At 54.0% G+C, this 25,445-nt stretch overlaps 1 protein-coding gene and 1 long non-coding RNA gene across 2 annotated transcripts in view; one reads left to right on the top strand and one right to left on the bottom strand.

The window, feature by feature from the left end:
- Positions 1–25,445, top strand: part of RAP1GAP2 (RAP1 GTPase activating protein 2) — a 132,831-nt gene that overhangs the window by 35,955 nt on the left and 71,431 nt on the right. The window contains exon 2 of the mRNA XM_090257232.1: positions 3,716–3,800. Within this exon, the coding sequence (XP_090113358.1) occupies positions 3,716–3,800 (85 nt within the window). The remainder of the gene's footprint in view (positions 1–3,715; positions 3,801–25,445) is intronic.
- Positions 889–3,937, bottom strand: LOC149997851 (uncharacterized). Its single transcript, XR_016507198.1, has 2 exons — positions 3,687–3,937; positions 889–1,070 (listed from the first exon to the last, which is right to left on the bottom strand). It is a non-coding gene; the product is annotated as an uncharacterized LOC149997851 (long non-coding RNA).

Here is a 25,445-nt window from a genome sequence, read left to right as displayed (position 1 = left end):
TGAATCACCCCCTTGGTTTTTCATCTACCAGTCCAGGCCCTCTCCTGCCCTCCCTGAGCCTTCCCAGCCACCCCAGGATCTCCAGGCTCTGGGGAGAGAATCCCAGAGTAGGGGACCTCAGTGCCCCATGGCTCTGGGGCAGAGGGATGTTGAGTAGGCAATGCCTCTGGGACCCCCAGGGGCAGAAGGAGGGCTCCTGTCCTGTCTACTCCTGCCTGCTCTTACCACCCTTCTCTTAGCTGCGTGAATGATCTCCTGCCTCCCCTCCTCTGAGTTCCCTGCCCGCCTTGCCCCGCTCCTCCGCTCTCATCACCACCGCCTCCTCTTGTGCATCCCTGTGTGAGTCTGGGCCCTGTGTTCCTAGAGCTGGGTGTGGGCATTTGGCTGGCTTGGCCGAAGGGACAGTTTTCAGTCTCAGTGCCACGACACCTGTCAAGATCGCTGTGGGTTACTAGAAACATGTTACGAAAAACAGTGAGAGTCCCACATCTGCTAGTAATAAATTAGGACAGATTCAAGGTTACCCCATGATAGGACCATGTCGCTCACACCAACGCATGTGTGACCTGTTTGCCCAAGAAAGGGCTGGATTGCACGGGGCCTCTCGTTCTTACTCCGTCTTGTCTCAGCACCATCCAGTAGCTGGTCCTGAGTGTCCTTTGGAGGGCGGCTCATACTCAAATATCACTGGTTGGGAGGGCTGGGCCAGGACAGGGGGGCGCCAGCTGACCATGAAGAGGTGGTGAGGCAGAAGCAGGGATATATCCTCCTGTGTTTGGTCCTCCAGTTACCATGCCAAGGCTAGAACCTGGGACTTGGGCAGTGTTTTTGTTTCCTAGGGCTGCCGTAACCAAGTGCCACAAACATAACCAAGTATCGCACACAGGGTGGCTTGAAATAACAGGCATTTATTGTCTTAGTTCTGGAGGCTGAAAGTCCAAAGTCAAGATGTCAGCAGGGCCCGGCTCCTTCTGAAGGCTCCAGGGAAGAATCCTTCCTTGTCCTTTGTTGCTTCTGGCTCTGTTGTCACATGGTGTTCTCCCTGTGTGTCTGTGCCTTCATATGACCACCTTATAAGGAAACCAGTCTTGTTGAATTAAGAGGCCAAATGAATGACATCATCTTAACTTGATTACATCTGCAAAGACCTTATTTCCAATAAGGTCACATTCACAGGTACCGGAGTTAGGACTTTAGCATATCTCTGTGAGGTGGGGTGGGGGGCGGACACAGTTCAACTCATAAAGCTCTTAAAGAAGTGTCTTTGGCTCCCATCAGGGAGGGCGGAGTCGAGGGGAGGGACGGCTCAGCGAGGCGCGTTCCGCCCCCACAGGTGCCACTTGAAGCCGTGTCTCTGCCAAGTCAGAGGAGACTTTTCATTTGCAGCCAGGGCCTGTGTGTGCTGAGCTCTGATCCTGCAGAGGGTCACCGTCGTGCCTTTGCCACCCTGGCGTCCCCTCTGGAGTCTTGGAGAGAACCCGGAGCTAGTATGAGGCTCGGTGCTCTTTCCTGCACTAGCACCTTCCAGGCTCCAAGCATCATTTGGGAAATCCTTCCAGCGGGAGACGCCCTTGCTCCCGCCACATATAGTTCTCACTGCTCCCTGGAGACCGGTCCTCGGAGGTCATTCCAGCATCCAGGGAGAACAGGCCGGCTCAGGGGGTGGGGGCTCAGCCCAGGGAGGGCTGGGTCCGGGGGCCCTTTGTCTGGGACGCAGGGACCTTTGATAAGAATCGCACCTGCTCTGGTCTCACAGGAGTGAACATCTTGCGCCTTGCGCACTGGAGCCCAAGGGCGCTGTTGGTCAAGCTTGTCCACAAGCCACCTCCAGGGGAGTGGGCCAGAGGTCCTCAGCTCTCCCCCAGCAGGCCTAGAGTTTCTGGTTGGGGGGCTTGCCTCCCCTCCCCTCCCTGAATCTTTTTTTTTTTTTTACCTGACTCCCAGCCCCCAAGGGGAGCTGCCTTTTACCCGTCTATCCCTCAGGGGATCTGAGGGTGGCACTCCCCATCCTTGATCATTCTTCCTCCCTTCCCTTTGCCCACCATGGCCGTAGGGGAGGAGCAGTGGCTGCCTGGGAGAGGGCAGAGTGGCAGGACCCGGCCCTGTCAGGCCCACAGGCAGGTGAGGGCCAGAGCAGCCAGGCTGGGCCCCTCAATGGAAGGAAGGCTGGTGGCCCTGGCTGAGAGGTAGAAGAAGCCACATTCGTGTGTGTGTGTGTGTGTGTGTGTGTGTGTGTGTGTGTACACATGCCAAGTCTTGGCCCTGCTGATTCTTGAGCTAGTTAGAGTCTGGATCAGGGGGGAGGAGACCCCCATCTGCAGCCATCAGAGTGAGGCCAAGGCCCATGAAGAAAGGAGGAGGAAGGCAGATGGGGCAGCAGAGACGGGCATTGGCAGGGTTGAGGTTAATGGGGTCACATGGATCCTCTCCACGCCAGACGTTTATGTCGCCTCCTTACTGTGCTTCCTAGAGGACAGGCAGCAGGAGGGCAGGGCTGTGTCAGGCTGGACAGGGCCGGTGGTGCCTGGCCTGGTTTCTCTTCGATGGGGCCTGTCTGGCTGAGGGGGGCCTGGACAGGGTTCTGCCTGGGCCCCGGGGCACGGGCTTGCTCTGGAAAGGCGGGGGCTGTTCTCTGCAGGGAGTGGGCTCCTCTCGTGAATGAGGTTGGGGCTGGAGCCGTTTCTCCCCTTGGCAGTATGCGGGCTGGAAGGAGTACGAGAAGCCTCTCTCCAGTTGGCAGGAGAGGTGCTTTGGTCATTTAAGTGGGACCAGGTGCTGGGCTGACTCATCTGCCTCTGGCTGGGGCTCTGGAGAAGGAAACAAAGTTGGGGCTTGGATGGCTCCTCCTGGTCCCCTTAGGCTCTTACTACTGTTGTTCTTGCCTTCCCTCCTGTCCCAGGAGATAACTAGGGCATGTCCAGGACACCAGAGTCCTTCCTCCGTCCGGGGACTCCCCCAGGTTCTTCCCAGCTGGCCCTCTTGCGTAACCGTTGTTCCAAAGCCTTATCCTACTGCAAACATTCCGCCTGGCGATCAGACTGCTCACTCGCGCTCCCTGGTCACCAGCAGGGCCAGATGGAGAGTGGGGAGTGTGAGAGCGGCGCACTTGTCGCAATCATGTTGTCATGGTGACACAACTCTGTTTAGCTGTCCTCCATGGTCCTAGCCCACATGGACTAAAATAAGTTTTATCTGCCACTTACTTACACAGTGGGTAGCCCGTCCTTCCGAGGTCAGCCGTCTGGCCAGAGTCTGTGTGTGTGTGTGTGTGTGTGTGTGTGTGTGTGTGTGTAGGGACAAAGGGGCCCCAGGGGGATGAGTTGAACATGTTCGCCCCTTTCCCCTTTCTCTCACGCCGGCCCAGTCCTGTACCTCTTTAGCTCTGTGGTCCTCAGACTTCAGCGTGCATCAGAACCACCTGGAGAGATTGTTAAAACACAGATTCTGGGCCCTGTCACCAGAGAGTCTGATGTGCATCTGTCTGAGAATTTGCACTTCTCACAGCCCAGGTGATGCTGATACTGCTGGAGTGGGGGACACAGTTGAAACAGCCTTGCTTTAGATTTTTCTACATCCCAGCAAAGAAAGGTACCCGACTCTGGTTTTGTGCAGCTGTGTTACACTGTGTCCCCAAGCCCTGCCACTTTAGAGGACAGAGGGGACAGTACAGGTTGGCCCTTACTCACCTCTCCTGTGTTCTGTGGTCTCCTTACAGGAAGCAGGAGCTGGCCAACAGCTCAGATGTGACTGTCCCAGACCGGTCGCTGTCCCCTCCTCTCACTGCACCTCCCACCATGAAGGTAAGAGGCTTAGAGTTGCTAAGTGGGGGGAGGCTGTGGGAGGGGGTAAACCTTCGTTCCGACAACGGGCCCAGCTGTGTGTGTCCCGGTGGGGCCATGGAGGGCCCAGGCACCTCTGGAAGCAGGTTCCCTTGAGCTCAGCAGTGCGGGAGGAGACTGGGACTGTGAGACTCAGGGGCGTTCGGGTGGGTGAGGAAATAGACGGGGCTGAGTGGGGTTGGCGGGCAGCCCGGTAATTAGTGAGAGGCCTTGTGGAACTGTGGGTTCCAGAACGAGGGGCCCAGGCAGGAGGAAGGGGGAGAGGGTTAGAATGTACCCGCAGGCTAGTTGCCTGCAGGAACTTCTGCCCAGAAGGGCTGCCAGGGCCTGGAAACAGGGAAGGAGGGCTGCTGAGGGCTGCTGTGGGCTGGGACCCTCCTGGCTCTTGCATGCTGGTCTACCTGCCTCTGACTGTCCTCCTTTGGCTGGCCCTCTCGCCCCAGTCCCTGTGGGAGAGTTGCCTGAGAGGTCTGGGCAGCTGTAATTCTTTTCCAATTACCACTTTATTCCCAAGTCTTTCCTAGGAGACCACATCTTAGGGCCCCATGCCCAGGCCCCTCTCCTTCCTGGAAAGGAGCCGAGGGGCAGCACCTTCCCCGACTGCTGTTCCCCCTTTACCCTCCAGTCCCCTGTGTCAGGATGGCCACACACACCTGGTGTGGCCCTCAGGGAGGACTTCGGCTCAGGCAGCGTGCTTGCCTCGGCAGCAGGGCACACCCTCCCTTACATTCTGCCAGGTGAGGACTAGCTTTGCAGAAGTCACCTGCCGCCTGAGTCATCTGAGGGGACATCTAGGCCAGCCTCCATCTCTGGCCTGGAGCTCTGCTGTGAGGTGACTCACAGGCAAATAATTAGGGCTCTTCTCTTTTGCTCTCTGTTGTACCCCCTCTTTCCTGACCCAATCTGTTCAAAGTGTTACCCCCAAAGGAAGTAGATAAAAACCACCTTTCCATTATCATCCCATATTGCCTGCCCTCTGTGCCCAGAGCCGTGTGGTGAGCACGGAGGGGTCCTGTCACCGCATGGCAGCCCGCGCCTGCCCACGTTGGGCTAGGATTCAGGAATGGGTGGGGAATAGGGCTGACTGAAGACAGCCCTGCTGTCCTCCTGGTGGGGCCCCCGGGGGCACTGAAGCCAGACCGCCTTCCTCAGCCTAGTCACAGTGCTGCCGTGGCTTGCTGGCATGGGGTGGTGCTGAGAAGCATGTCGCCATGGTGCGTTTCAGCGCGTTGGTCTGTGAAATGGGTGTGGAATGCTTGTCTCTGCTCACGGATGGCGGGGAGTGTCCTAGGACGAGTCCCCGAGCTCTCTCGGCAGGCTTTAATTACTCACGTGCTCATTAAATTCATTCAACACCCAATGTTTATTTGAATGTTGTATTAGTCAAGACTCTTGACTTCTGGTGACAGAAACATAACTCACTTTGGCTTAAGCATAAAAGGGACTTTATTGTCTTTGTAATGGCAAGTATGGACTCCAGGCATGGCCGCATTCATGAAATCTGTTTCCATCACTCTTCTGTATTGGTTTCATTCTTTGTCAAACTCTGTCTCTGTGACAGCTGCTCCTACTTGCTTAGTGACTCCCTAGTAATTCTAACAGAATCCCAGGGAGAAGCTCATTGGCCTGTTTTAGGTCACATGTCTATCTCTGTACCAACCATTGCAACCAGAGAGGTGGAAGGCTCTGATTGGCCAGACTTGGGTCTCATGTCCCCCACCTAAGCCCTAAGAGCCAAGAGTGGGAGAGGGGTGGCTCTTCAAGGAGAATTGGGGTGTTACTATGAGAAGAAGAAAAGTGGATGCAGGCAGGCAAGACCAAGCTTTTTACTATAAATGCTGACCATGTGCTGAGTGCTGGGGATTTCACAGTGAATGAAACATTGTGGTGGTCCCTGATCCGGGGCTTGCAGTCTAGCTAGGGAGATGAGACTTGAAAAAATAATTTTTAGAATGAGGGACGAAGAGTTAGGTGTGATGAATATTCCAGAGGAGAAGCACAGCATAACTGGGGGACAATATAAGGTCTGTGGATGGAGAGTGTCAGGTAGGGCTTCTTTGGGGGAATGATGTTTAAGCTGAACCCTGAGAATCGAGTAGGACTTAGTGAGGCAAGGTGTCATCAGGCCAAGAGCCCACTCACACTGCGGTATTTGGGAGCTGTTACATGCAGAAAGGCCTCACTCCAGAGCACTGAACGAGAATCTGCACTCCACCAGCATTGTCATTCATATGTACGGACTTCACAGCTCAAGAAGCACCGCTGAGGGCTCAGAGGCAGGACAGAGATGGTTTCTCCGACCAGAAGACCAGAATGGCCAAAGCATCCACAGTTAGAGACCAAGGGTCAGACCCTGGAAGTTTTGCTCAAGATTTTGGGCTGTCTCCTAACTAAGGGCAATGAAATCATTGAAGATTTTAGCCAGAGGAGTAAGATGATGGGACTTTTGAAAAAGCCACCTTGGCTGTTGTGGGGAGAGCGTAGGAAGGAGTGAAGTGGGAAGCGGGAGGGGAGCCGAGTGGCCTCTGCGGGAGTCCAGGAGGGGAGGACGGAGGCCGGACTCTGAAATCGTTTGGAGTGGCCTGGTCTCAGATTTCCAAGGAGGTAGATTGATGAGACAGGAGGATTGGGGAGGGGTAGGAGGCAAGAGTGGGCCCTGGTTTGGAGCAACTGGACAAATGTTACAGCCATTCTCTGAGAGGGAGTGGCCCAGAGGTAGGATGAGGGGTGGACTTCCACGCGCTGAGCTGGACATGCTTGAGACATGAATGGGAGTGTCTGTGAGCAGCTGGGTATTTGGGGACCGGAGTCATTTTCATAGGGGTGGGAATTGAAGCTTGGGGTAGAGGCGGGGGCGGGGGCGGTGAACTCTCCCAGGAGAGGGTGGTGTAAGAAGATTCCTGGGATAGCACCTAGAGGGACTCAAGTGAAGGCTGGTGGGGAGGAGGCTGCAGGCGTGGTGGGAGGAGCATTTCACACAGGAGGGACGGGCAGCTGTGTTGGCCCCTGCGGAGAGGCCAAGTACAGTGCGGAGTGCACCGTGCCTTTGGGCTTAGTGGCCTTGCTGCTGCTGCTGTAACTGAGAGCAGGTGTGGCAGGGGAGGGGTGGACACCGGGCTGAGTTTGTGAGGAGTGAGAGGAGATGGTGCGGACTCGGAGTGTGCAGACAGTGCTTGTGGGAGGGGAGGCGTGAGTGTGGAAATGCCGAAGGGCGGGGGCCAGGAGGTGCGGAGATACGGGGGAGAGGGGCACTGATGAGGAATTTGGAGCACAAGTCCGGAATTATTAGTTCACATATTGATTCATCCAGAAATAACAGTGGACATCTGCTGGGTGCCTGACCCTACTCTGCTCGGGCCAGCAGAGGGCCCGGCTGGCCCTCAGGCGTTAGGCTGGCCTGGGTGGGACCCCAGGCAGGCTCAGAACAGAGCAGTCACCTGCGGGGGAGTCTTAGTGACCCACGGTCAGAAGACAGCCCGAACCCTGAGCGCTCTGTTCTCCTCTTTGAACTCAGCTCAGGAATTTCCCAGCCCATGACTTAACTGTCCAAAGCCCCAAGGCCAAGGTCAGAGCTGGGAACTTAGAGGAAGATTCGAGGGGTGGCCCTGGGAACTCTCACTGGGGTTAGGACCCTTCTGTGGTTGGCGTTGGGGGTGGGGGTCAGTGTGTCATGTACCCGGACTTAGGGGTCTCTTTGTGACTATCATTTGGACTTATTCTATACCTAAGACTTAGCCCATGGGTGTAGTTAGACCTCTGTCTATGGCTAGGGTTTTTTTTTTTTTTTTTCTTTGTGCAAAGCTAACTGATCCATATGGGATTTAAAACCATGATCCTCATTTACCTTGCACAGCCTGCTCACCACAGAGGAAGTGTCCTCTTTGTGACTGTACTTATCCAGTCATGCTGCTTCTCGTCATGGAGTCCCTTGAGGACAGCAGCTGTCCTGCTGTGTGGGTCCCCAGTCCTGGCTGGGGTCAGTGGCTGGCAGATGTTCATGGCGTGTTGACCATAGGGACACCTCAGGCCAGAGGAACTTGCACTTGATTGTCTATTTCTCTGGTTTTGCCTGAATCTTATATCCCAGCCGAGCCTCTGTATCCAGATAATACTTTTCTAAATTAAGCTCAAAGACATGTGTTCTCCAAGAGGCGACTGAAGCCCCATCCTCCCCCATCCATCTCATGTGGGTCACGTGCGCAGACCTGGGCTCCCACCTGCTACGAGGGCAGCATCAGCCCTCCCGACCTCCCGGGTGGTTATTGTGCACCGAGGTCTGAGATGCCGGGGTGGAGGCTGGGCTCTCTCCAGGATCTCCGGCCCTGGGGGTGCTGCAGTCCCCCACAGCATCTGGGCAGTGGGGGAGGGTCTCACCTGGTCTCTTTGGCAGTGCAGGCTGGGTCAGGGGTCGCAGGCATTCTCCTTCGGTATTGATTCGCTTGGGAGTCACAGAATGTGAGAGATGGATGATCCATGGGATAACTCACCTAAGGTCCCACCAAAGATACCTGTCTTCCTACTGTTGTCAGCACGTCAGCTAAATTTGAAGACCCCAGCTATTTTTGGTAGAGTGCTCTTCTCTGCCCACTCCATGCGTGCAGGGACAGCCCTTCTTCTAGTCGCTTCTCCCATTGGGGAGGGGCTGCTGGGGGTGCCTAGCCTCCAGCCGGAGAAGCTCCCCCACCCCAGTGCCACTGCCCCCCCCCCCCCCCGCCATGCCTGCTGCACCTGGCCCTCCTCATCCCCCCCATCTCTTTGCTGTTTGTGTTTTTCAAGGGGACTTTTTCCGAACGTGAAACTGAGAAAAAGCAACCAGAGCGACGCTGAGCAGATGGGCTGAACGAGAGCCCAGTTCCCAGCCGGAGCTCCAATGGCGGCTGGCGCAGGGTGGGCTGGGAGAGGGGCTGCGGGCTCTCTCCTGGGAGTGCTGTGGGTTGGTTCCAGGCCCGCACGTTTTAGGATCTGGTTTTCCTGCCCAGATAGATCAACAGGCATTTCGGGAGGGCTGGCTTTGTGTGCCCAGCGTCGCGTTGGGTCCCCTAGGGTCAAACCCAGGCCGCAGTCCTCACCCCTCAAAGAACCTGCTGTCTACAGGGGGCCTTAGCTGAGCAGAGGAAACCATATGGCTTAGCATGTGACAAGCTCAAGTGTGTCATGTGGCTACTCGGTGGGGTGGAGAGGAGAGAGGACAGCTTCGTGGGGAGGCTGGTGGGGGAGTGGCAAGAGGCCCTAATGGCAAGCAGTGGGGCCGGGCTGACTGCTGTGGGGCCGGTCGTGCACAGCAGCTCTCCTGGGCTGCGTGAAGTGAAGGGGCTGGGGCTGAGCCCCCTGATTGTCTTCCAGCTCCCAGTGAGTGTGAAGTGTTTTGTGGAAGGTGACAATGCTGGGACTTGACGTGACCTTGATCTGAACCATTCCATTGGCTTCTGGAGCACCCCTAGGCCTGGGAGGGCCATGCCCGCTGAGAGGTGACCCTTGCTCAGCCTTTTGCACACTGTTTTGTACAAGTCTGCAGGCGGCCCCTGCTGCAGACCTTTTCCTTTCCAGGGAAGGATAAGGAGGCCTGGTATTCCTCCTGTGGGGATGAGCAGAAAGCCTTGTTCCTACTTCGCTTTCTTGGTACTTTGCGTTCCATGACTCATGAATGCCTCCACAACCTTCAGAGGTGGGTCAGACAGGGCGTAAGTGTCCAGATGGTAGGGAAGAAGATGGAGGCCGAAGGAACCTTCTCTTCATTCCCTCTGGGCAGAGCTGGGCTGGTCTCCTCCTCCTGGTCTCCCAGGTCCCCCAGTTGCCCACCGGCCAGGCTCTCTCCCTGGGGGTGGCTGGGGTTTCCTTTTCCATGCTATCTCTTTGCTTTGCCCCTGGTTCCTGCCCCCTCTCTGTCCACTCCGGGAAGGGCTGAGTGAGGGGTGTCAGCCCCTCTCAGATCTGCTGATTTTGTGTGGACAAGGTGAGGAGGTACTTGTGGGAAGGACATTGGGAGCCTTCCTGGGCAGGGGCAGGAAGGGCTCAAGGACACCAGCAAGGGGGTTTGGTTCCCAATCCTCTATAAGGGGACACAAGAGGGCAAACATTGCTCCCCCTCTTACCACTGGTGCTGGCAGGAGGTTTTACTGGTTCTGGGACCCTGGGAGAGCTGTCTTGGTCTCTGGTCTCCACACAGGCCCTGTTTCTAACACCTTCCTGGTGCCACCTCCTCATGGGCCACTTTGATTCCATAGAGGCCAGTGGACAGGGGATCCCAAGGTCAGTGCAGATGTGAGGAAGGGCTTCTTGGTCTGTACCTGTGGGGCTGTGCCTTGGATGCATAAGGACCACAGAGATACACGTGTGTGCACCGCCTGCACGGGTCCACCCCCCATGTGTGCACAGCTGCACATGTGTATAGTGCTGCTGATTTTGTTCATGTTTTAAGACCTACTAGCTTACACTTCTTGCAAATTACTTTAGGTGTAACCAGGTTTTTAAAAGATTGACATGCATCGAAATGCATAAATCTGAACTGTATACTTTGGTTAAAAGCTCCTCCCATGCGGCTCATACTCTGATTTAGCTCAGATAGAGGGCATTTCTGCCACCCCAGAAAGTGCCTCATGCCCCTTCATAGAGAATCCCTCCCACGCACCACCCTCCCAAGCAACCAGTGTTCTGAATTTTTTTTTGCTGCAAATGGGTTTCGCCTATTCTGGGACTTAATTCGGAAGGAACCCTATAGTGTGCACGCCGCGCGTTCAGCTCAGCACGGTCTCTGTGAGCGTCGCGCACGCTGCTGCGTGTGTCAGTAGCGCGTCCCTTTGTGTGATCGCACCCCGTCTGCTTATTCTCCTATCGCGGGGTATCTGGGTTGTTTCTGGTTTTTGGCTATAAGGCAGAACCAGGTACTATGAGCATTCTGCTATGGGTTTTAGTGCTTTGTTTTGGACAAGTGTTTTTATTTCTCTAAGGTAAATACCTAAAGTACCTAGAGTGAAATGGCTGGGTCAAATGCTAGGTGAATGTTGAACTATATGGAACCACCAGGCTTTTTGCCAGATGGCAGTACTATTTTACATCCCTACAGTCAGTGTTGTGAGAGTTCTGACTGCTCCACATCCTCACCAACATTTGCCATTGTCAATTTACTTAAAATTAGCCCCTTGGGTGGGTATATAGGGGTATTCCACTGTGGTTTTAATTTACATTTTTCTGATGACTAATAATGTTGAACACGTCTTCATGCGCTTGTTGATTGTTCTTTTTCTAAAAAAAGATTCTATTGATTTATTTTTAGAGAGAGGGAAGGGAGTAATAAAGAGAGGGAGAGAAGCATCTGTGTGCAAGAAATACATTGATTGGTTACCTCTTGCACGCCCCCAACAGGGGACCTGGCCTGCAACCCAAGCATGTGCTTTGACTGGGAATCCAACCAGGGACTTCTCAGTTCACAGGCCAGCACTCAGTCCACTGAGCCACACCAGCCAGGGCTTGTTGGTCATTCTTATAGTTCCTTTTGCTCCTCATCCTCCTTGAAAATGAGGGTGTTTGTCTTGTAGGAATTCTTTACATATTCTGGATACAAGTTTACTTCTTTTCTTAACAGTGTCTTTGATGAGTAGAAGTTTTACTTTTGATGATGTCCACTTTATGGATTTTTTTCATTTTATGGGTATAGATTTCTGTCCCCTTAGAAATCTTTGTTTATTCCGTATCACACATATTTTCTTCCATGTTTTCTTCTAGAAGCTTTATAATTTTAGCTATAGGTCTAAGATCCATGTTGATTTAATTTAGTTGTGTATAGCACGATACAGGGGTCTGGGTCCATTTATTCCCATATGGATATCCAGTTGTCGAAAAGCATTGAGTGGCTTGGAACCTTAGTCAGAAATCCACCGGCCGTGTAAATGCACCCACGTGTTTGTATAGCTGTCTCTGTAAGCCATGGCGCTTCTCCAGATCAGGGATGGCACATAGGTGACACTTGTGCTGTCACTCCACCCTTCTGCCCCTGTGGCAGCTATTGGTAATTGATCATGACACTCTTTCCCATGAGTTTAGATGTGGGTCAGAATCCTCTCCAGCAAAACACTGCGGGCAGCCACGGCCAGCCATTTGGACTTGACATTTGAGATGAGTTACTTCTGTCATCTCTGATTGAAATTGTCTGAAGAAGTTATTTGCTCAAGATTCTGTAGCCGGTGAGTGCGGAGCCAGGATTTGGAGTCTGGTCCATCTGTGCGACTTTGAAGCCTGTGCTGTCTTAGTCACTGCTCCAGCCTGTCACGTGAGCGTGTCACCTCATCTTCCGGACCTTTAACTTCCTCCCCTGTGGAGTAGGGACCATGGCCACCCAGAGGAGTAGGTGTGAGGAGTATGAGGTTATCCATGAAGTAGCTGGTGGAGTGACTACGCATAGTAGGTGCTCAATAAGTGGTTATGATAATAATGGTAATTATGATGATGATGATGATGATGATGTGAATGTGGTTCTTGCCCTTGAGAAACAGGGTTTTTCCTTAGGGAACTGGGAGCCACCAGCACGTGAGAGTCCCTTGCCTGCTCCCATGTAACCTTGGGTCCCTGGCCTTTGGAGCTAGAGGACTCATAGGAGAGCATAGACATTGCTGATGAAGCCCGAGCACAGACCTAGGCACCTGGGCCGTCTGGGCCATCTGGGCCTTATTCCTTCTCTCCTTTGTGCTGGGGAACAAGCCAGATGGACTTCCAGAATGCTCTCTCTGGGACTCTCTTCCCCTCTCCTTTGGTTCTCCAGCCTCCCTTTCCTCCCGACAGGCCACATGCTCTCCCCCTGCCATGGAGACTAATCCAGTTCCTTTGACCTGGATCTGGATCCCTTTGAGGTTCTTTCTCAAAAAGGTGAAGCAGTGTTGACTAGTGGTTAAGAACACAGTTCCTGGAGCTAGTCTGCCTGGGTTAAGGCTTTACTACTTTCTGGCTGTGGAACTTTTCTCTGCCTCAGTTTCCTTGCTTGTAGAACAGGAACAAAAGAGAACTTGCCTCATGTGGTTGCATTGAGACTAATTGAAATGATGTAGGTTTATCACTTCGAACAAAGGTACATAGCAACTAACAATGTTAGTTGTTGTTATTCCTCCAGAGAACAGCAATGCTTAGGGGGAAGGTTTGAAAGGAAGTAGTACAGTATACTGGTTTTTCTGCTGTTCATACCGTTTCTTCCCAGGACTCCTTGATTTCCGCCCTGCCAGGTCCCCATGACTGAGGTGCCTCTGCATGCCCAATGCAAAAATCGGAATTGCCTTTTGTGTGATTGGCCCCTCCTGAGCCCTGCAGATTAGACCCCAAGCTCTGCCTGAGAAGTGTGGACGGCCGTGAGGGTATTGGAGAAAGGCCGAAACAAAGGTCTTGCACAGCAAACTCAGACAGACCCCGGGAGGGGCCGTGAGGGAGGGAGTGTCTTTCTGGATCGTGTTCCCACTTTCTGTAGTGAGGCTGCCCTAAGCCAATCAGGGCTCGCAGTCTAGGCGGTTCCCCGGGTGACAGGGAGACCCTGCAAGGCCAGTGTCCTCATAAAGGATTTGGGGATTGGACTGAGTGGAGACCTGGGCAGTTCAAGGCTATGGAGAGTCCCAAGGTTGGCCTTAGAATGTATTCTATGATCTGTTTGTTCCTATCACAAGTTTCCTTCCTCACTTCTTTTGCCCGTGGCTAATATTAAAATGAATCTACATTTCTAGACAGATGCTGACCTTGTGCCCTGATAGAGCACTTGGCGTTCGGGGTGTCTCCTTGGGGCTGTTTCCCATGCAGCTCTTGCCCTGGTTATTCCACCTGCCATTGAAGGCCTGACCAGCCCCCTCCCCTAACTTAGCCCCTGGCTCTGTAACATCGTCCTTGTTTTGGGTCCTGCTTTTCCTGATGGATGGTGTGGTCGGTCTGGGGCGCAGAGGCCTGGCCCTGGCCCTGAGATTTAGTAACCAGCGATGTGACATTGTACAGTTCAGTCATCTGTGAGCCTCAGTTTCTTTATTTGAATAACAGCCTGCCCTGTAGGGTTGCTTTGGGGATTATAGAGGGAAGTGGGTGGGCAGGGGCTTCAGAAGTACAAGACGCATTCAGGTATTATATATTGGTGTGTAATGGGCACTAGTGGTTATCATGGGCAGTGAGCTACATGCTTGTGGGGTGGCTTCATTGATGGTCCCACTCTTCTGTTCCAGCTGCCGTAGGTGCTGCTTCTCTGAGGCCAACTCAGGAGGGGTGTCCTGCCAGACTCCACTCTGCCCTCCTGCATGTGTGTGATTTACCTGATGCTCAGGCCCTGTATATCTGGTGTTTGGGGGGACAGTGGGTGGGTGGGGGTGCCTGTGTTTGCTCCTAAAGGGATACTGAGCCCCAGTAGGTACCTCCATGTTTCCCCCTCCTGTTGACTATTTTTTCCCTTGGATCCCTGGCAGATTTCCTGCTGAGTGTGGAGATAGTTTCAGGCCTTGGGGTGTCTTTATTTCCAGGGTCTGCTGTATAAACTTGGTTGCTTGAGACAACAGGAATGTCTTCTCTTGCAGTTCTGGAAGCTAGAGTCCAAAATGGGACTGTCGGTAGGGCCCTGCTCACTCCAGAGACACTGAAATGGGGGTGGGGAGGGTCCTTGCTTGCTTCTCCCAGCTTTTGGTGGATCCAGGCATTCCTTTAGCTTAAAGACGCCACACTCTGCCTCTGCCTTCACATGGCCTTATCTTCTCCCTGGCTGCCTCTGCTCTCTGGGTCTCCTGTAAGGATTTAGGGGCCCACTGGATCCACCTGGATCTCATCTCAGAAGTCTTCATTATATCTGCAAAGACCTATTTTCCAAATCAGGGCACATTTGAAGGTTCCTGGACATGAACATATTTTATTTTGGTGGGGAGGGGCACCATTGAACCCACTATAGGTGTGGGCTGCCCCCTTTCAGGAGCTTATGGTGGGAGCTTGGTGAGGCTCAAAAGCTGTGCCAGGCGCAGCTTCTCCCTCTTGTGTAGGTGATGTCATTCTAGGGAGACTACAAGGGTGTGTGTGAGGGGTCAGGGCACTGCAGGCGCAGGGCTGGGAGGATCTGGCCCAGTGCAGCCCCGGCTCAGGTCCTAAGGGGACAGGGCGTGTTCTTCCCGTTCTTGCTGGCACAGGGCCTGGTACAGAGGGGCCCACAGTTGGTGCTTCATAAACATTTAGTGATTGGTGCTTAATAAATACTCATAATAGGTGACTTATGAATCCTTATGGATGGATACAGCCTTAAGAATGTGGCATTAAACAGAAAGTCCAGTATTTTCTTAGAGAATTTTTATAAGATTTTTTTTTGTGTGGCAAATAAACAGCAACCCCTCACCTGATTTTTAAATTAAATGATATATTGCTTATTATAAAAGTTTGAGCAGTTGGCCCTGGCTGGTGTGGCTCAGTGGATTGAACACTGGCTTGTGGACTTAGAGGTTGCAGCTTCGATTCCCAGTCAGGGCACATGCCTGGGTTGCAGGCTGGGTCCCCAGTTGAGGGCGTGAGGGAGGCAACCAGTCACTGTTTCTCTAGCACATCATGTTTCTCTCCCTCTCTTTCTCCCTCCTGCCCCTCTCCCTAAAAAAGAAACAAATACAGTCTTTTAAAAAATTAAGCAATTGTAAAGTACAGAGAAAGTTTAAAAAAAAAATAGCCCTAATGTTAATTCTACCATCCAGACATATTCATCCTTACCATTTGCTAAGCGTCCAGACATCTTGGCATCATACGCAGATAGAGGCATAAATCAGTGGGATTACACTGTTTGTGTCCCTTTGTAATAAAAATAAATGCAGTCTTATTTTCATTTGACCAGTGAAAAAAATACGTGGTGGCTCAGAAGGAACTGCTGAAGTTTAGATAAATGTTTCCTCTCTATAAGAGACAGGAATTCCTACAAGAGTCCTCTGAAGATGAGGTGAAAGATTCAAAAACAACTCTGAAGATGGAGACATAATTTATTTATTTTTTTTGCTTTTACTAAAAATTGTTTCAACTTTATACATAGCAGTTGGCTCCCCGGTTTTAAAGATGAGGCCCAGGTGACTCTGAGGAGGGGTGGGTGCCATGTGTGAACTCGGCCCAGGGCTGCCGCTACAGGGCACACTGCCATGCCCTCACCCGGACGCCGGGCCATGGGCTCTGCACCTTCAGCCCCGGGAAGGGAGGTTCCAGAGCCTGGGCTCAGCTAACGGGAAATCAGGCTGAGCTCTGTTGCGGGAACGAATTGGTTTTGTTAGCAAATGACATGGGCTGAGCTGCTCTGGTTTGGCAGCAGGGCCGAGAAGTATCTGAAATATCAGATGTGAATAGGATGGCTGGTTGACTCTCCGTGGGAAGCCAGAAGTGAGGGCTGGCTGAGGCCAGGAGAGGGAAGAAGGGAGAGGATTCCGGGAGGGAGAGGCAGAAGGAAGGAGGGGGACTGAGAGAGGTGAGGTGGGGGAGTTGGGTGTGCTGCACTGAGGATCACTAGCTGCCAGGCCTGGGCCCAAGTTGTTCCCAGATATGCTTTGTCTGACCAACACGATGTTAAAAAATTCATGTCAGTACTATGGGGAGGGGTGTGTTCTCTCCAGCTCCTACTTTGCCTTAGATCCTTCCTGACCCCCGAAGGTGTCTGTGTTCAGGACCTTGGCCTGGTGCCTTGCTGCTGTTTCCAGAGCTCTCCCTTCCCAGGGGCTGGCTACGGGGGGTGGCCTGAGCTCAGAGGAGACCAGAATTGCATCTTACCGCAGAGGCGGAGGGCATCAGGATGATGCTGAGAGTCCGGCTGGATTCCCTCACGGGTCCCTGGCCTCCCGTTTTCGTGGATGTCCAGATGGGGCTCAGGACAACATTTGAGTGTCCCTTTGGGGTGCTTATTCCGTGGTTGGGAGGGTTGGGCTGTGGGAGACAGGAGGCAGGATCTGTGGCTTATTTATTTTCATCTCCTCACGCTTGGTGACCCTCTTTGAACTGGGAAGGTATAATCTCTGCTCTTGGAGGGTGTGATGGCTACTCTGAGACTGCGTGACCCAAAAAGGAACATGACTCCACTGAGTGCTCAGTGGTCCCTGCTTGGGTGTGGAGGCAGGCCTGACCTGGGTGAGCACAGAAAGGCGGGAAATCCATGCAGGGTGCTCCTCCTGTCACTTCCCCATGAGGGAACGGGTCTTGGGGTCTGGGTGCCCTGAAGTTAGTCCGTTCAACACCAGAATAGTGAAGAAGGAAGCAGGTCAGGAATATGGTCAGATCTGAGGAGCAGCAAAGTGGGTCTTCAAGGCAGGAGAGGGTCCAGTGAGTGTCAGGGCTGGGCCTTGTTATCTGGAGAGCAGGGCTGAGTTGGGGATGCAGAGCCTGGGGGTACCTAGTGCTGGCAGCCAAGGTGGGAACTAGGAAGCCAGGCCTCCCAGGTTATCAGTCCAGCCTGAGTCATCATGGACAGGGGGTCCTGTTTTTCTGGTGTGGTCCTTTACCACCCGGGTGGGCAGCCTTTTTCCTTGCTGTGTGAGTCTCGTTCCCAGTGCAGGTCAGGAGTCCCCAGCTGGTTTCTTGAAGATTAGTAAAGAGCTTTAAGGCAGTTATCCAAATGTCAAAGTAAAGTGCACCCTATCCTGAGTATGCACCACAGAGCATTTTAGTTCTGAGGAACGGTGAAAGGTCGTCCAGTCAGAGGCATGGAGCTAGAGTGTTGGCGTTCCATCCTCCTACGAGGTCTTATTGGGCTTGTACCCATCAGGAGATCTGTCTTCCTTTTTCATGCCTGCTGACACTGGTGACCACAAACTTAGTGGCTTAAGACAGTACACACTTATTTATAGTTCTGAAGGTCAGAAATCTGAAATGGGTCTCATGTAGAGAATCCATTTCTGGGCCCGGGCCTTTTCCAGCTTCTGGGGGGTCACCTGCATTCCTTGGCTCTTGGCCTCATTCCTCCGTCTTCAAAGGCACCACTGAGCCAGGCCCTCACACTGCCATCTCTCTGGTTCTCACTCTCCTGCTTCCTATTTCAAGGACTCTTGGGATTCCACTGGGCCCACCTGCATAATCCAGGCTCCTCCTCTCATCTCAGGATCAGCTGATGAGCCACCTTAATTTCACCTGCAACCTTAATTCTCCTTTGCTGCCATAAAACCTCAGCTATTCACAGGTTCTGAGGATTAGGACGAGAGCATCTTGGAGGGGGGCATTCTTCAGCCTATGATGAGGTCAGGCCACCTTGATGGTTTAGTGCGGTGGTTCTCAACCTTCCTAATGCCGTGACCCTTTAATACAGTTCCTCATGTTGTGGTGACCCCCAACCATAACTAAAGCATAGTGATTAATCACAAAAACAATATGTAATTATATATGAGTTTTCCAATGGTCTTAGGCGACCCCTGTGAAAGGGTCATTCGACCCCCAAAGGGGTCATGGTTGAGAACCGCTGGTTTAGTAGGAGAGGCTGGTCTTTGTTAGACCCGTGTTCCTCATCTGTGAGAGGGAGATTTTAAAACCCACTTCCTTGCAGAAACCCACAGTAGGCCTTCTCCTGTGGGGTTCTGCGGGTTTGTCACTGATTCTCTGCCTTATTTTATTCCTTTGTGGGCCCATGACCAACGATCTGATTCCAAAGGTCCCCCCTGGACCACGGGGGAGGGCATGTTGCTTGTTCCTGAGCTTTTCCACAGAGAAACGAAGGCTACACGGCACCCACAGTGTCAGTCCAGAGCTGAGCCTTGGCCTTGGTTTTGTCACCTTCAGTCAGCAACTTACTGATCTGCCGTCCAGGTGAAGGATAGCCCCTCACTGAGGAAAGGAAATGACATATGTGAGCTTGGCCCAGCCCCGATTTGAAGTTATTGTCTCTTCTTGACAGGAGGTGCCATTGACTGTTGTCATCGGTCACTGTTGTCATCCTCCTCCCGTTGAGCCTGCCTCTTGCTACAAGTTTAGCCTCCTGGCTCTCACTTTGGCTGGCAGGGCAACAGCCAAGTTGCCTACCGGGTCGATAAGGACACCTAATCCCAGCGGTCTGCTTCTGTCCCATTCGATCACTGCCACCGCTTCCGTCCCCAGGACCACCTCCCACTTCTTCCCGTCAGAGTGCACTATCTCTCTTGTCCGGCCAGGGTCATCGGGGGGTGAGGATGGAAAACCCGTGGGAGGGGAGGGAGCACTTCATTCTGCTGAGATAACCCTCCCAGGTGACCTGCCTGGCACAGAGAGTCCCCCTCCTGGGCCCTCAGGTCAGATAGCGTTGCTTGGCTACAGGGTGGCCAGTGAGGCTCTGGCGGGGAAAGTAAACAGGCACATGTTTACAATTCAGTATTACTGGGTAGGCAAACCCCCGGCAGGCCTTCCAGCCCATTGATAATCTGTGATTCTCCTTGCTCCATGGGAGGGGGGTTGGGGTGGGGGCTGCACCAAGACCCAGATGGCCTCTTCTGGGAACTGGCCATCAGCTGTTGTGCGGGATGGGGAGCAAGTGGGTGACTTACAGCTTCAGCCCTCAAGGGGACTGTCACCATGGTCACCTGGGAAAGACTCCTGAGAAACCCTGAGACTGGACTACTCTCCTCGGCTGCTGGAGCTTTGAGGGCACCAGGCTCTGGTGCAGCTCATCCTGATTTTGCCTTGGACTGAAAGATTGCTGGGGCAGATGTTCGCTGCATGGGGCGCCCAGCACAGGGTAGGAGTGGGGGCTGAAATTGGCAGTCTGCTGGCCGACCTGGTGTCCTATGCAGGACTGCATCTGACCAGAGGAAAGGACACCTTTTTAAAATTGGTCTACCGGAGGGGTGCCCTTTTCAGATTCATAGAAAGACACTTTATAGGCTAGCCTTGGTTCTGCTAAAGGGACACCCATTAAGTTGGTTGAGTCCCAAAGACGCCATGTGGGATGCTGAGTATCATGTGGCCTGTTCCCAGGCAACCTCGTTGCGTCCTGAGGTGGAGCAGGGGCCTAGCAGCATTATGGGGTGGGAAAGTGGGACTGTGTCCTCTTAGCTGAAGGAGCACAAGTGGCTGCCTGGGGCACCTGGCGGGGGAGGCCATGGCATGGTATCCCAGTTAGACCACCCCTGGCAGGGATTTTTTGACAGTAATGGGCGGTCCACAGCCGGTGAGGTTGACTCTATTCCCTGCATGTGCTTCGTGCTCAGGCGTATTCTTCTCCCCTGATCCTGAAGCCTCCCTCCTTCTTTCCAGAGCTCCTCACCCAAAGGCACAGCTGGGATGCCACCTGCCCCATGAAGCCTTCCCTAAACTCCTTTAGCAGGAGTTTGTATTGCTTGTTCTCCTTCATGAGAACACTTTCCACATGGATGGAACTTGAGCAGTGGATGGGTTTTGGTCCCATTTTTCTGAGTTGGAGAAACCTGCAAATGGTTGGGGAGGAAGATCGGGGGCTCTATTTTAGATGCACCGAGTTTGAGTACCCCATGAGACAGGGAAGTGGAAAAGTCAGATGTGCATCTGGAGATGCTGATGTGGAGCTCCGAGGAGAGGCCAAGGTTGGGGATATTCATGAGGAGGAATCAGCGTAGAAATGGTATCAAATTTGCAGGATGGATGGATAACACGGGAGGACAGGGGAGACAGAGCTGAGAGAGGCCCTCTGGAGCAGGAGGAGCTAGGAGGGGGACTGAGGAGACCCAGGGCTGGTATGGAACCCAGAGGAGGGAACGCTGCAGGGAGGAGGGAGTGGAGCTGAGAGATGAAGAGGAGGGCAGATGCTCTTCTTGGATTTGGCAACTCGGAGGTCACGGGAGACTTTGGCAAGAGCATTTCAGGGGGGCTGGGGGGCCAGACTGATCGCCTGATGGAAGCAGGAGGACTGGCGCTCAAGGCGCGCAGAATCCCACAGCGCTGACCAGAGCGGCCACATGTAGACTGACTCTCCATCCACTCAGCTGGACGTGGGGTCTCCCGTGCAAGGCGAGGCTGTCCCCCCGGTGGCCAGGACCCCATGACTGCCCTGCCTCGCAAAGGCAATGGGCTCCTTTCGCAGTCCGGGCACACTGTTTCCCAGGGCAGGGCAGATGGTGCCAGGAGAGGACAGTGATGAAGATGAGTGCCCAGCCCGCATCTCGTGGGTTCAGCCCAAAGCAGGATGCACCTTCCATCTCCAGGAGACATGTCCTGTCCTTTAGGCCTAGAAGAGCAGGTTATAGTTTCACTGCCTGGTGGCCCTTTCAGCCTGGTCACTCCCAGAGCTCCAGTGTACCCTTCCCTTCGGATAGCCGTGTGGCCAAAGGAGCTCCCAATTTAGTGAAGATTGGGCTGTGCCCTGGGGTCCGGGCACATCACCTCACCTGCTCTTTGGGGCCTGGAAGTATGTCTGGGATGGTAAGAAGTCAGAGTCCTCTTTAGATAGAGCTGCCTTGCAACCACCTGTCTTGGCTGTTTATCCACATTGCAGGGGGTGGCATGGAGCCCTAGCTGTGGGTCTGCACCTTCCTTGTGGCTCACTGGCCCCCTTGTGGCTGATACAATCAATACCAGATGATCAGCTGCGGGGGGCTAGGGAGCTGGGACAAGCCCACCAGCTGCAGGCTAAGTCAGCTGGGCAGACCCAGGGGGTCAGGTTGCCAGGAGCTGGGGCCCCACCCCCGTGGCCACTGCTAACCTCACCACTCAGGTGCCCCTGGAGACTGCCTTAGGGGAGAGCAGGGCTAAGTGGGGCCGCACAGCCTCCTCAGTCGGAATGAGCGCTTCTGCGGCTCGGTTGCATGTTCCCAGTGTGGCAGGTTCACCTGCTGTTCCAGCCCTGCCCAGGGACAGTGTGAGGTCTGGGAGGCAGCACCAGCCCTCCAGGCCAGGCACCAGCACTGTTCCCACACATCCACTGGACACACCGATCTCTTGGTGGAGAACAAAGAGGACTGAGAGGAAAAGGCTGAGGCCTCCGACTCCGTCTTCCTTCCCTCTGTGTGTCTCCTTTGCTTCCTCTCAGGAGGGGGCCCCGGGCAGGCACGCTGCAAGTAGCAACAGGCAACTACTATTTATAGTAGGAGGGCCTGCGCAGCTGGGCCTCGGGGGCCCATGAACCTCCCTGGAGCCTGGGTGTGTGTGTGTTTGCCAGAGTGAGTGTTTATTGTGTGTGTGGGGTGAGTGTGAATGTTTGGGGAGCTCTCCATTGAACCCTCCGTGTGCTTTGGTTGTTCGTGTGGGGGTGGGTGCTGCGGGACAGCATCAGTGTGAACGTGTTTACAGCTGAATGCTCCCTTAGCCTGAACAGCTGGGCCTGGGATGGGCAGCCCGAGGGCCCTACCCCAAACCTTGTCAGGGCCTGCATTTGCCCCAGCGCCCCATTCAGCAGCCCCAGCTGGCACAATGGGGCAGGGCAATCGTGTTATTTGACATATGGTTTACGGAAAAGAGAGCCGTTCAGCGCCAATGTTCCCACGTGGTTGTATATGTATAATTAGGCTGTTGGAGCTTGGGAACTGACTGTTAGGGTCCAGGGGGACCAAAGCACCTCCTTAGGTAATCATTAACTAGAAGACGGGGAAGGCAAAGAACACGCAATGTGCAGATGTCCCCTTCTCGCCATGAAATGAAACACCCTGCAGCCTTCCTCCTGCCTCTCCCTCTGGGGAGGAAAAGGTTGGGGTCTTCCAGGGGCTGCCAGAGCTGAGGTGGGATGGCGTCTCTCAGGGCCACAGGGAGTACAGGCCGCCAAAGTGACCCGTCTCCCACAGCTTTCTTTTCCCTTTGCTCAGCCAAGCCCTGTGGCTCAAAAACCATATTGACTGATTCCGTTCTCAGTCCCGTGCATCTGACCAGAACCTGCTGTGTGTGAGCCAGGGACTGGCTCCAGCGAAGTGCAGGAGTCTGTCGTCCCTGGTGGAGGAGGTGCTACCAGGAAGAGCCCAGATAACTGAAATCCTGGCTTAGATGACCTGTACACCTTGCTTTGTCACTGACTCCCAGTGCTGGTGTGGCCGTGGCGGGTAGGGAGCCTTGCTTTTCTTCTTCACCTCAGAGCAGGGGCTGTGCAGCCGGGGTCACGGGTGCCTCTTCTCGGCGGAGGCTGTGGGCGCCGGGGCAGCCAAGCGCTGGGCAGTCAGTAACCGGCGGCAGGCAGTAGGGCACCCAGTGGTCTGTGTGCAGTGGCTGCTCAGCCCCAGGGGAGGGGAAGGGAGAGCAGCCACCTGGTATATGCCTTGGTGTGTGGCGCCTCCTGCTTTAGAAAAGGTGTGAGGTTGTGTCCTTCCACTCACTCAGTTGTCCCTGAACAGTGCTGGAGGGAGTTGGATAGTGAGAACAGCGTGACTCTTTATTTTGGACATCAGTAAAGTGAGCTCCAGTCACAGCCAAGTGACTGGCAGGATGAGGACATCCTCTCGGGTGGTAGCTGCGTATGTTCTCGGTTCCCTGAGATGATGCTGGACTCTGCCAGGAGGGCAGTGATGCTCCCACGGGCAGGGAAGCAAGGTCGGTGGGGGAGGGCACAGGTTCCACGTCTGCTCTGTGATGGGTTCCCTTGGAGGAGCTTCTTCAGCCTCTCTTCTCGCCCAGGCTCCAGTCGAAGCCAGGGCGGGGGAGGAAGCCCACTGGTACCGGGGTCCACAGTATCCACTCCTAAAACTGACCCGGTGGAGGGAGAGGCGGAGAGGCGGCGGCGGGCTCAGAAGACTTCTGCTGCCCAGCTGCACACCCAGAGCCCAGGATGCTGGGCATGGCTGCGGTGCCCACCCTCAGGCCGCCGGCAGGACAGTGGGCAGTGGGGAAGGAGGAGGAGGAGGGGAGAGGGGCAGGGCGTGTCCTGGGAGAGGCTAAGTTGGACAGTGCCCTGGTTTGTGCAGGAACCTGGCCTGTGAAACCAAGGCCAGCCAGGTGACCGAGGGAAGGAGCCACGCCTCTGGCACTCAGCCAGACACCCCCCTGCTAGCGCCAGTTAGGAGACAGAGCAGTTACAGAGCACAGAACACTGCATTTCGGGGACGAGGAGGCTTATCGGGAAGCAGAGGTTTTCTGGAGGCTAATGCCGCTGTTTGCTTCTGTTTCTTAGTACAGACACACGAGGGACCCTGGGCCATAAGTCTGACACTCGTGAGACTAAAGCTGGACAGACCACCCTCACTCTTCTGCCTCCCAGCCTTTGCCTAGGCTGTTGCTCTCCTGACTGCCTGACGCTCCAGGTGCCCCATCTCAGGCCCGCAAAGCTTGTTTCCCGTAACCTGTGAGATGGACGGGCTGTGTTAGCAGTTCCCCCACTGTGAGTGTCACACCTGAAGCCGAGCCCAACTTTGTTGGAAAGACTGGATGTTTCAGGCCACAAATGGGATCAGAATCAGGGGCTCTGCCAATGGGCACCCCAAAGCCTGGCTTGGAGAGCCTCCACGGTGTAGACACCACGGGTCCTTAACCAGTGCTGGGCGAGGGATAAGTGGCATGCCCTTGTTCTAAGGTAGGGACAATTTGGAAGCAAGAACCCAGGTGTTTCCTAGAAGATGGGGCTGGACTGCCCCAAGGCAGCCGTGTTCTCACGGCGCCCCTAGCCAACACCTACGGGGACTCCTGGCTGCACTCAGAGCCCTGGATGGTGTTCACTGTCCCCTTGTCACCTTTGTCCTGTCCTGTCTATGCCAGGTTGGTACAGTGCTCTCCAGTTTATAAAACACTTTCTTGAACTCTTCTGGTTCTCACAGCCAGCCTGGAAGAGACGAATTATTTTCTCACTTGATAGATGAGAAAACTGAGTCTTAGATAATGCAGTATTCCCCTTAGCCAGTGGGCAAGACACAAACTGGAGGCTTGATTTCAAGTTCAGCATTCTTTCTACTACCCCAAGAAATAATTACTGGGTATGAATAATTACTGAGTGTCTACTACTATGCTGTTTTCCCTCATTTTACACTCTGAAGCCAGGTCGCATCTCCCTAGTAATAGCTTGCCGTAGTTTGTAACTGGTGGTGTGTTTTTGCTTTGTCAGTGGTATCTAACATAGTCTGTATCTTACAATGGATGTCATTTAAGATTGAATGGGATTCGGTGTGTGTACAACTCGGGTGTTGCCTGCCAGGGGTTTTCAGTCCAGAGGACAGATCAGACAGTCCTGGCCATCGACGCAACCCAGAACATGATATGTACACAAACCAAGCCAAGTGCTGTGGGAATTCCAGCTGAGGGATTTTAGAAGGACATCGGGGCGGGTGGGTGGGATTTGGAGCCTGAGCATCCTGCTTCTTGTGTATCAGGCAGCTGATGGAAAGGACCAGCTCAGTTCCCATTAGAGGGAGTGTTTAGAACCTGGGCCCTGGAAGCTGACGGTTGGCATCCCTGGTGCTGTCTGCTGCCCCAGCTCTGCCTCAGCCTCGGTTTCCACAGCTGTGGGGCGGAGACGCTAGTCGTGACTGCTGCAGAAGCGGTCACGAGGAGTAGATAAAAGAACACGTGTCGAGTGCTTGGTCAAGGGCCTGGCACGTGTAGTGAGAGCTCCTCTGTTAATGCCAGTTACTTCCAGCATGAAATTCTCTAAATTCGACAGAGTCAGCAGACCTTTGCTGCTCAGTTGCTATCCTTATGTTCAGGGCATTCACATTTGTCATCTCACTTCATTTTCGGTAGCACCTCGGAAGGTGAGGAATCATCATTGTAAGTTTACAAATGAAGAGAGCGGGGCCGGCCGCACAGCTGGCCAGCAGC

Source organism: Furipterus horrens, unplaced genomic scaffold (genome assembly GCF_987537825.1).
Source record: "Furipterus horrens unplaced genomic scaffold, mFurHor1.1.pri manual_scaffold_11, whole genome shotgun sequence".
Classification (NCBI taxonomy): domain Eukaryota; kingdom Metazoa; phylum Chordata; class Mammalia; order Chiroptera; family Furipteridae; genus Furipterus; species Furipterus horrens.
The sequence above is the reverse complement of the archived record's forward strand: the minus strand, read 5'-3'. Positions and strand labels throughout refer to the sequence as shown.